This window comes from Paramisgurnus dabryanus, chromosome 21, assembly GCF_030506205.2.
Source record: "Paramisgurnus dabryanus chromosome 21, PD_genome_1.1, whole genome shotgun sequence".
Lineage (NCBI taxonomy): Eukaryota > Metazoa > Chordata > Actinopteri > Cypriniformes > Cobitidae > Paramisgurnus > Paramisgurnus dabryanus.
In genome coordinates this window covers 8,026,846-8,038,629 of record NC_133357.1, presented here as the reverse complement: position 1 = coordinate 8,038,629, position 11,784 = coordinate 8,026,846, and the positions used below count along the sequence as shown (strand labels likewise).

Below are 11,784 nucleotides of genomic sequence, written 5' to 3'. Positions count from 1 at the left end.
ATCAGTACTTACTTTTAGATCATTAAAGCTTCACCCTGTCTGAGTAACAGCAATCAATAATGTGAAACCTACAGACCTGGTGAGAGGAGGCAGATGGCCATGAGGAGCACATGTTCTTCTTCATGAAGATTGAGTTTCTTCAGACCCACTTGAAACTTCACCAGCGGCTCCAACAGCTCCACAGTGTGACCCGCTACACAAACACACATTTTTATGATCTCTTTCAGTTGTTTAATCATAAACTTTAACAATTAACGCTATATAAATAAAATTGAATTGAATAAACGTCCTGCAGTTGCATTTTATCTGGGAAATTCACAAGCTATTGAATCGATCCGATTCCGATTTTTTGTTTGAATTTCGATTACAGTTCTCGGAACGATTTTTATTAGGGCTGGGTATCGGTTTAGAAGTTCCAGATTGATTCGATTTCGAATTGCTGGCTGCCAAGTCGATCCGGTTTTGATTCTGGGTTCGATTTTCGATTCCGATTCTCGGGTCGGTTTTTATACTCGATTCTCAATTCAGCTCAATGAATATAGATTTAATACAAATACAATATTTATAAAAAAGAACAGTGAACAGCAGTTTACAAGTGGGTATTTAATAAAATAAGACATAAGGAGCCACAAACCTGTATATTAAACTCTTTTATTTTAGGTACACTTGGGTACATTAAAACAGAACCCATCTCTAATTTTCAAACGCATACAATTATATTAAATACAATACAATTTTGATGAAAGATGAAAAATATATGCTGAAAAAATCAGAACAGTCACATTTCTTCATCAAACAGGATTAAGTTATTTCATAAAAAAAATATCGATTTGTGGCCTTTGAGAATCGATTTTTAATCGACCACCTAAAAAAACCCACGATTAATTGGAAAAATTTTTTTTGCCCACCCATATAAAACAACAATGGAGGACAAAATCATCGGCACTGTATGTCACTGAATCTTCATACTTTTGGTAAGTTTGGTAACTTTTTGTAAATAGATATATAGATAGATTGATAAAAAGATATAGAGACTACCAGCTAGCTAAAGCTGGCAAATTGTCTTATTTAGTGCAATTTCATGGGTGTATGACGCGCAATTTCACACGCGAATGATGAGCAATTTCGTGCGTGAATGAAGGACAATTTCATGCGCGAATGACATGAATTTCGCGCATGAATTACGTGAGTTAACTCAAAATATTCAAGCGTCCAACTACACAATTGCGCAATTTATTTGCTTTATTCGCGTCTGGTGTGAACGCACAGTTAGTCATCTTCTCCAACAGACTCCTGTATGTTACCTTTGGTGACATCATTGATGCAGTATTTAAAGTCCGGTCCTCCACAGCTCCAGCTCATATCCTCCAGACTGAAGGACTGATTGGATCTCAACATGATGATCTCAATAGCACTGGACTTCAAAAGAGCGATCTGATCTTCTGCCGTAAGGTCCCTGAGACACACAAACAAACAAGCTTGAGGAACACGACGTACTAAACCATCTCGCCGTTTCCTAGACGACAAACATCCCATTTTTAAGCTCCTAGAAAAGTCATTACTGAATACATGTTATTGGCTCATGATGTGCTCCTGTAGCTTAATTGGTAGAGCGTTGTGTGCTAGCAGCGCAAAGGTCATGGATTTAATACTGGAACGATCTAATGATGTGCAAGTGATTTTTCAAGAGAGGAAATGAGGAGATGTGGAGCGTCACCTGAATCCAGGGATCATCTTGGCGAATCCAATGACTTTCTGAATGCTGTAGCTCACCAGATCAGCCAGGTGAGGCAACATGGACAGACGAGCGGGGTCGTCCTCACCAGAGTCTGGACTTCCACCGTTCTCCTGATACATCATTAAAAGACTGCTAAAATTTAGCTTCGTGTCAACAGACTCTGCAGAGAGAGAGAGAGAGACCAGTAAAACCTTCATAAAACAACACACAACCACCAATAAAATACAAAAAAAGAAATGTAAATTGTTTGTAAATTTGCATCTTCATGCCTCAGCTCAATGAGGTTTGCTTACAAACATGTAGAGCATGACCAGAATTTGTGTGCATGTTCATGTAGTGTATGTGTTGATGTACATGTGCGTTACCTGGTGAATGGTTGAATGAATCTGATGAAGCATCTGACAGCGAGTGAAGAGATGCAGCACGACTGGCACTGCGGGTGACGGGACCTTCTCTAACCGGAGGCTAAACACAAACATACAGACCATTAAACATCTCTGACATCACAAACAAACAGCTCTTCTTATTAAAGGACCCCTATTATGCCTATTTTTACAAGATGTAATATAAGTCTCAGGTGTGCTTAGAATGTGTCTGTGAAGTTTTAGCTCAAAATACCCCACATATCATGTGTTATAGCACGCAAAAGCATGCTGTGTCTGTAATGCAAATGAGCTACAGCTCCTCCCTCCCTTACCAACAGACAGTGAGTGCTTTTGGTTAAAAATAGATCTGATTTATGTGAATACAGTCTGAGAAAATGGCATATTTAGCTGCATTAGCGCTGCAGAAAAGCTTTTGAGTAAAGTTAACCAGTCAGTCAGTGGCCGTGGGCGGAGCTTTGTCAGTGTGAAATCACATTGCTAAAAGAATCAAAACAGCATTTCTAATGAAATCTAGCTTTGATTCAAAGGATTAGTCCATTTTCTTAAAAAAATCCAGATAATTATGTTTTTTGAGTAAAAAATTCCAGGATTTTTCTCATTTTAATGGACTTTAATGGACCCCAACACTTAACAGTTGTAATGCAGTTTAATATTGCAGTTTCAAAGGACTCTAAACAATCCCAAATGAGGCATAAGGGTCTTATCTAGAGAAACGATTGTCATTTTTGGCAAGAAAAATAATAATATGCACTTTTAAACCACAACATCTCTTCTTCCTCCGGCTGTGTGACAAGCCAGCACGACCTCACGTAATAGCGTAATGACGTGGAACATTCTAAAGAATAAACAACAACGTCAGAACGGTCCTGTTTCTCCACACTTGTAAACACTGGGGCGAAGTTTCACATAAATCATCTGTGACCTCTTGACGTGATGACGTATAACGTGAGGTCGCGCTGGCACATCACACGAAGGGAGGAAGGTGAGAAGTTGTGGATTAAAAGTGCTTTTTTTGCCAAAAATGACAATCGTTTGGCCAGATAACACCCTTATGCCTCGTTTGGGATCATTTCGAATCCTTTGAAACTTTAATTTTAAACTGTATAAAAACTGTTAAGTGTTGGGGTCCATTAAAGTCCATTAAAATGAGAAAAATCCTGGAATGTTTTCCTCAAAAAACATAATTTCTTCTTACTGAACAAAGAAAGACATCAACATTTTGTATGACATGGTGGGGAGTAAATTATCTGAATTTGTTTTTTAAATCGACTAATCCTTTAATGAGGAAAAACTTCCAATGTAGGTGGTTGTGTTCACACACTGCCAACACACATGTATGTCCAAACACCTTGTAAAAGTGGATTTTGCATAATAGGTGCCCTTTAAAAGACATTCTGGATTAACACCACAGGATGTTTACCAAATCAGCCAGATATGAACACTCATTAAACAAATCTTAACCCTGGCTTTGAAAGCCTCAAGAAAACCAACTAGATTTTACATACAACAGTAGAGGACAGTTCCCACAGGACAGTAGCAGAGTTTACTCTCTTACTTTTTAAATTTTCTTAATGATTAATAAATACGAGGGTAACACACAGCAATAATAATACAGATCACGCTATCAGTTTTTTAGCATCGCTCACCCTAAAGCGCACAAAATCAGAGTACGAGTCGTCGTAAGTCTTGTGATGCGCCTCCACCAGAGAGTTTATGATCTGCATCTGCTCCTCATTCAGACGAGGCTTCCGAGCCTCCCGTTGCGCCTCCTCCTCCTTTCTCTTCAGGATGAGATCCTTCTTCCTCTGAACTTCCTCATCTGTTAGGATGACTGACAGACAAACAAAGATATTTAATGATGATTCAGTGATATAAATCATGCATTTTTTGCTGACTTAGATGGTTTAAGTGTTTCATCTTAAGGTTATATCTAATTATTAACAGTTGTAGAAGATGGCAAGTGTGGATCTCTCTTAAACAAGATTACTTTGAGAAAAAAGGATTGGGAGTGATTATAATCTTGAACAACGGAACTATCGAGAAGACCCTTCCTCTTTTTTAACTCTTTCCCCGCCATTGATGAGTTAACTCATCAATTAAGAGATAACGCTTCCCTGTCAATGAAGAGTTTTTACGGCAATCCGTATTTCCACTATTATCCCCCAGATGGCGCTCTTACACAATGTATAACACCTGGAAGTATTTACTTAGGGCAAACATGTTCAACTCCTTGTATGTTTTGAAGATCACTCTAAATCTGATCTCTATTAAAAGTCCTTCACAAAAACCCAACAAGGGAACTTATAAAGGTAGGATGAAATGTTTTTTGTTTAAAAAACAGACGGTCTGTTCTTTCATTTGATATATTGTATGTTTATATATTTAAAGAAGAACATTTTCTGGAAAGCATTAAAGGGATAGTTCACCCAAAAATGAAAATAATGTCATTAATGACTCATCATCATGTCATTCCAAAACTCGTAAGACCTCCGTTCATCTTCAGAACACAGTTTAAGATGTTTTATATTTAGTCTGAGAGCTTGTTGACCCTTCATTGAAAATCTACGTAGAGTATACAGTCCATGTCCAGAAAGGTTTTAAAAACATCAGCAAAGTAGTCTATGTGACATCAGTGGGTCAGTTAGAATGTATTGAAGCATCAAAAATACATTTTGGTCCAAAAATAGCAATAATTATGACTTTATTCATCATTGTCTTCTCTTCCGCGTCTGTTGTGAAGCACATACGCGAGACTAAAATCTCGTGACTGCAGTGACGTGGATGATGTGTTATTCTCAGACATGTTTGCAAAGTTTTACAGCGTGCGTCTCTCTCAGATTGTAAATGAAGACTGGGCGCACAAAAAACAAAAACAGCTGGGGTCGACCAGATAACACGTCAGCCCCGTCACTGCAGTCACGTGACTTTAGTCTCGCCATGTGCTTCACAATTAAACGTTGTAATTTTTGTTATTTTTGGACAAAAAAATATTTTTGATGCGTCAACACATTCTAACTGACCCACTGATGTCACATGGACTACTTTGATGATGTTTTTATTACCTTTATTTACCTCTGACAAAACCATTTTTGGGTGAACTGTCCCTTTAGCTTTTGTGAAAATCAAAAATGCTGGCGCTGGCAACTTTTTAAAGAACGCTGGGGGGAAAGAGGTGGGACACTTCAGCATCTAAAGAGCGACTTTTAGACTTTTTTTAAGCTCATCTGCCAAACTATAGGTTTTGAATGCTTATATCTTATGTATAAGACTTTTGTCAGTGTTTTGGACCATATCAGTGTATATGTATTATTAAACCTAACATATTTATACTAAAATGAAAAAAGAAAAAATGTTATTTCATGGGAGCTTTAATATTTAAAGAGATTCAATAAGTAAATACACCGCAGATAATGATTGATAGTAACACAGAGCAGACGTCACCAGACTCTTGTGGCACTAATTCAAGTGACCAGCAGGTGATAGAGTAAATACACACCACTGAAATCTGTTCACATTTATTGTGTTATGATGAATGTTTCAGCAGTGTGGGCAGAGCAGCCGTGCCCATCCTGTGCCAATCTAACTGTATGTCATCTGTATGTGTGCATTAAATCAGCTTTAACACATTTATCTTCTCTTGTTTTCCTGAACAGTATCTAAAAGACCTTTAACAAAAGATACATTTACTTTTCTCTGCATACAAGTCTTTATTATTACTAATAATTTTATTAGTAATAATATTATGCCTTTTGCTTTTCAGGTGAATTTTATCTTAAGGAGGTTTGGTACGAAAAATGTTGAATAATTATTTCGGGCTTTGTTGTCAATTGTAGTAAAATGATGAGTAGTATTTACGCTAAACTGGATTGGATTATAAATGAGACCCAATCTAACTATTTCAATCCTGTTATCTCATGTATCAATCAGAGACGGCGTGAAAGATATCAAGAAATCATAAATATTTCATTCTACTTCATCAATGGTTTTAAATGTCTTGATGACATCACAAAGCTCTAAAACCTCAACATGTGATTGGCTCATGCAAAGTTACAACTGAACTTTGACCTGCCGTCCTCAGCTGCCGCATCCGACACACAATAAAGCTCTTTAACTGATCTGCCACACACGCACGCACGCACGCACGCACGCACGCACGCACGCACGCACGCACGCACACACACACACACACACACACACCTAAAAGAAAATCTAGGTCGTATCATTGTGCAACTACATGGAGAGAAAGCGTCATTGTTGGCTCTCTCTCTCTTCCTCTCTCGCTCTTTCTCTCTCTCTCTCTCTCTCTCTGAGAAACAGCAACTTCACTCCATTGATTTGTGTGTTTATATAAGTGTGTGTGTTTTAAGAATGTATATGTAGAGATTTTAATTAATGTCACGCATCAGTATTATTATTGTTATGGTCATTGATCTGAAAAATACTTAGCTGTCATTATTAAACATCGGCATGAGACTTGTCCAACACATCTGTGCTACAGACATGAATAATAATGTTGCTTCTCTCACCATTTTAAAAGATCAGTCTTGTGATTTTGACATTATAAAGCTCTAGTGAAATCTAGTTGTTCGACGAGTGATAGATTTAATCAAACAGTTGTTAAATGCAGTTGTCAGCCTGACAACTCAATACATCAATACACAAAAAAGTGTCATTTTTAAATCAAAGAACACAGATGAGCAATGAAGTGACGCAATAATGTTTGTATGGAGTTGTTGTTGTCACATTATGTGATGATGATGATGGTAATGATTGACAGGTCAGTCTTGGCGTCAGTAACTTACATTCCTTCATCATGCCGATATCCACACAGCGCTTCAGACGACAGGCCTGACAGTGGCGCCGGTTGTCTTTGGTGATCGTACAGTTTCCATTAAACGGACAGGTGAAGCTCGCCTTACGCTTCATACTGCGCCTGAACAACAAACACACACAGAGGAATTAATGCACACTTTGAGTTTTACCACCTTCGTTACTGTTTTATTTATAATTTAACAAAAACTAATTTACATTGAGCAGACGCTTTCATTCAAAGCAATTTTGAACAGTGAGGAAGACAAAAGCATGTCAACATGTAGCGTTTGTAGTACCAGACCGGAGCAATCATGTAATGATTATTTTCACCAGCAGAGGGGGCAGCGAGCTACTGATTACTTGTGCACGCCACTGATTTAGCGATGAAGAATTTACTACGAGACACATGAGAAAGCGTCAATATCATCAATCAAGTTATCATAAGATACGAAAAGAGTTAAAGTTATCGCGGGTTAAGGTACTAACTACTCATGTTAAATTAAAGTAATAAACCAGTGAAGTGAACTGATCACAGTATGGTACTGAGCATTTGTTTTGTATAGGCTAAATATGTTTACATTTTGCATTATTCCTTCTGTTCTTCACGATTATACTGCTATAAAATCACCTGAAATATTACCTTAGAAGTCATTTTTTATGAGGTTGGCTGTGCATTGTATAAAAAAAGGAAAAAATTAGATTTAGGCTACAGAAATTGTTCAATTAATTGAATTAGAAACACTCAAAAAATGACTTCCTTATTAGTATTTTTCTCTTGTTTTAAGTACAAATATTAAAAAAAATCTTAAATCAAGATGCATTTTCTTGATGAGCAAAATGACCTAAGAAAATAAGTCTAGCTTTTAGACCAAAATATCAAATTTGTGCTTAAACAAGCAAAAAAAAATCTGCCAGCACTTAATTCAAGAAAAAGTTTTTTTGCGTGTTTTAAGCACAAATTCACTTCAATTTATTTTTTTTGTCTTAAAGCTAGATTTTTCTTAGGGGATTTTGCTTATCAAAAAATGCTTTTGATTTTAGAATGTTTAGATATTTGTACTGAAAACAAGACAAAAATACTGTTAAGTAAGAAGTAAGTTATTTTTTGCAGTGAACCCACAACAATAAAAAGAAGAAAACTTTCAAAAAACTTTTTTGTCCCCATTTTTTTATTCATAGATAACAACAAATGAGATTTTAATAATAGTATAAAATGTCCCCGGTTTGTAAATGTAAATGAATTTAAATCCTAATTGAATGACTTCAGTCGCCTCAAAAGTTCAAGATGTGTTTAGTGACAACAGAGATCACACTAAATACGGACTTTGATCAGAAGACAACTTTTCATTGTTCAGAAAATTCATTTTTTATTTTTTTATATTTCCTGTATTAAATAATAACATTTAAACCCCATTTACTTTTATAAAAAAAAAATACTCATAGAAGATGTGTTAGAGCACTAAATCACCTGTAGATTGATCAGTACTATAACACATAAAACCAGAAACACAACGCGTTATAAGAGAAAAAATGACTTATCATGGTTGAAAAGAGCTTTCTGGACCTACACGCGCAAAACGATGATGAAATAACGCAATATTTGTCAGCTCTGTCAAGGGTTGCGTGCTTAAGATGCTGTCATAGTTTGGAATAAAAAGGTAATCAGGGCTCGGATAAAACTGCTTTGTTATGAGTGAGACGAGTAATGAGTTTTATCTACAAAGTACAACTGGTGCGTTTTCTCACTACGTCGTCTCAGACGATGGCATCTATGTCCAGTGGCAGCTACTGTAGCTTCTCTATGCGTTTCGAAAGGGACAGGTGACAGGGCTCGCAAAATTTCTAAATTCCAGATAGCCCTTCAGGCAGGCACTCTTCAGTAGGTAGCCAAGAATTAGTTTCTTCAGCTGAGCACTTTGGTAGCTCTGATACTTCAGCTGTGAGCCGGTTGGTAGCTGTGGTAATGCCCCGCCCCTCATCCACTGTGATTGGAAGGCCGTGTGAGAACTGACATTGACGAGCAGAGCTTTTCACCCAAAGTTGAATATTTTTCAACTCTCGGCGCTTAGCTCTGAGCGCAGAAAAAAGCTGAGCACCGGTTTTCAGCGCGGAAGAAAACCGCCAGCTGCTGGCTTTTTAAAAAAACGATGAGCTTCCATTGGAAACAATTGAAAACGTGCTGGCTGCGGGCGTAAAAGTTTTGGTATGCACACCCCCTAACAGATTGGACAAAAATACAGGGGCCACTGTCGCTTTAAGAGTCACATACTGTAGCCTTTTCACAATTCTCTTCACTGCACATGCAATCTATATCACTTTAAAGCTTGCTGTGGGAGATTTCATTTTTTACATGAGTAAAAGAATGACCAACAAGACAACGTTGGAGGAAATTTTGCGCAACAGATCCAGATTGTCAATGAAAAATCAGTTCTGCTTGCTTCCTGTAAAGTTCGCGGCTTTGTGCAATCGCGAATGGATAGTCAAAGTGAATGCGAGTGCGGGTTCAAACATGAATGCCTGAATTACATACATCATAATTACCCAACCAAATCTGTGATGGAACACAAACCATTTAAATATATTTTTTCCTTCCTATAATTCCAGATGCATTTTGGTAGCCCGACTGTAAGGCACAATGGCCCACAGATGCCGGCTAGCAATTTTGCGAGCCCTGGATGAGATGTCACTAAAACCTACACAGTGGACCTTTAACTAGTTTCAGATTATTAGTATAATTGTATTTGTACTGTTTGAGTACTTGACATAAATGAATTGCTCAATAAAAATATCTGTTTAATTAAAGTTGCTGTTGGAACATCAGATGCCTGTGTTTGTGTCTGAACCCCTGAAGTTTCCACACATCAAACACGTGTTGTTTAAAGATCATCTGTCTGTGACATCTGTCACACATCTGTAGTTTCTCCTCATTACCCCAGAGACACATTCGTCTGACTCAATTTGTAATATGGAAAAACTATTTTCTTCATCTCACTGCTTCTTACAGGAGTCTGTCCCCCTAAAACTCCTCATCACATGAAGAGCTTCAGGTTGCTATGGTGACAAGACATGAAAATATAACTATAACTAGTACCAGAACTAGTTCTGATGGCTCTACAGAAACACCAGCGCTCTCCTCCAGCCGTGTGAACCTCCTCATGTTCTTCATTAACGAGACATTTTATTTTAGCTACGTCATTGATGTTGCACCATAACCTCTCAAGATCTCACTCAATGTGAATTAAATTATAAAGCTGTTCTCAGATCAGATGGGAAACTATAAAAGCAATGAATCTAGTACGTTACATAAGAATCTGGCAAATATTTATCAGCAGTTATAAAACAATGTTTCTAATGAGCTACAGAAGAACAGCGGAGAGGTTTCACTTCTCTAAATGCAACAGGTCAACTCTTATTTGATAGGTGAAAATAATCTCGTCTTTAAACCTGGTTTCCATGACAACCAAGATTTCTTTAAGCTAATCTAAATATTCTTTATGTTTTATGGATCTAAAAAAATAAATGCACTTTTGGTCCTGAGAGAGGATTCAATACTAATTTCTGCAGTAATTTAGAGCATCGGTGATATAGTGTAAATATAACTCAATTTAACCCCAATTATTCCTCTACAGCTGACTGCACTTATAACCCATTATATTCTTACAATGTCAAAAGGGCTGCACAATTAATCGAAAAACTTGATTCAACACCCACACGATCTCATTACTTAAAGGATATTTCCACTTACATAAAAATAAAATCCAGATAATTTACTCACCCCCATGTCATCCAAGTTGTTTATGTCTTAATTTGTTTAGTCAAGAAGAAATTAAGTTTTTTAAAGAAAACATTGCAAGATTTTCTCATTTTAGTAGACTTTAATGTAGAGATCGACCGATATATCTGTTTTCCGATATTTTCCCCGATATTTGAGCATTTTCCGATGATCGGATATCTGTTTTGTAATATCGGATTGACCGATAAACAAGAAAATTGCGCGCTGGACGCATCTGAGGTGAGGAGCTCACAGCAGCAGCAGCGTGCACAGCAAATATGACGGCGGAGTGACGCGACTTTATTAAAAGGACTTTGAGTATACTTACTTTGCATATGAGGCATTTATAGCACAGCTAATTTGTGCATTAATGTATGTTATGTTAAATAAGTTGATATATTAAAAGCAATGTATGCAGCTTGTCCAAGAATAGAGACGAACTCACAGAGTCACGCTGGCTGATCCATAAAATCCGGTCCCAATAACGACGTAGCTTTGCATGAATAAAACAGCCATGAATTAATGCTTTGTGGAATTAAAAACGCTAAATTAAATTCGTTTTTCTGTTATTTATGCTTATCATTAGCATCGTAAAATCACGTTCATATTGCTGATCACTTACCGGAGGCTAAAGCACATCTACCACTTTTAACAAGATTTACCCTATTAACATTTACCAGATAAACATTATTTTGCTAAAATATCTAAATAAATGTCTGTGGATATTAATTAATTATTTATTACCTCCGCAAGCGGTCACAGTTTAATACAGTTAATGCGCGAGTAAATGCATAGATAAACAGCGCTGTCTACAGCCATTTCATAAGCTAAAACAACTAAATATTAATTATTCTGAAATCAAATAATGTTACCAGTTAAGAAATTTGATGATATATAAGCCGTTTTGATTGTTACTTTCCTGAATGTAGTATTCCAGTCAGTGATATTATTTGTAAAATCTCTTTGCTAACTACTGGTTGGATTGCTGAAGGCTCAGGTTGCTGGTCAAAACAACGATATTATATCCCAAAAAAGGCACTTAATCCACCTGTTTTACTCTATAAACTATGTATAAC

At 36.9% G+C, this 11,784-nt stretch overlaps 1 protein-coding gene across 9 annotated transcripts in view; it reads right to left on the bottom strand.

The window, feature by feature from the left end:
* vdra (vitamin D receptor a) overlaps window positions 1-11,784 on the bottom strand; it is a 70,459-nt gene that overhangs the window by 7,845 nt on the left and 50,830 nt on the right. For all 9 annotated transcript variants that reach the window (XR_010532638.1, XR_010532639.1, XR_010532642.1 and 6 more), the window contains 6 exons: window positions 6,927-7,057; window positions 3,771-3,955; window positions 2,104-2,203; window positions 1,718-1,898; window positions 1,305-1,456; window positions 77-193 (listed from right to left, as the gene is read on the bottom strand). Coding sequence is in view for 2 of the 9 variants with exons in the window: in XM_065269026.1 (XP_065125098.1) it covers window positions 77-193; window positions 1,305-1,456; window positions 1,718-1,898; window positions 2,104-2,203; window positions 3,771-3,955; window positions 6,927-7,057 (866 nt within the window). In the remaining 7 variants the exon portion in view is untranslated. The remainder of the gene's footprint in view (window positions 1-76; window positions 194-1,304; window positions 1,457-1,717; window positions 1,899-2,103; window positions 2,204-3,770; window positions 3,956-6,926; window positions 7,058-11,784) is intronic.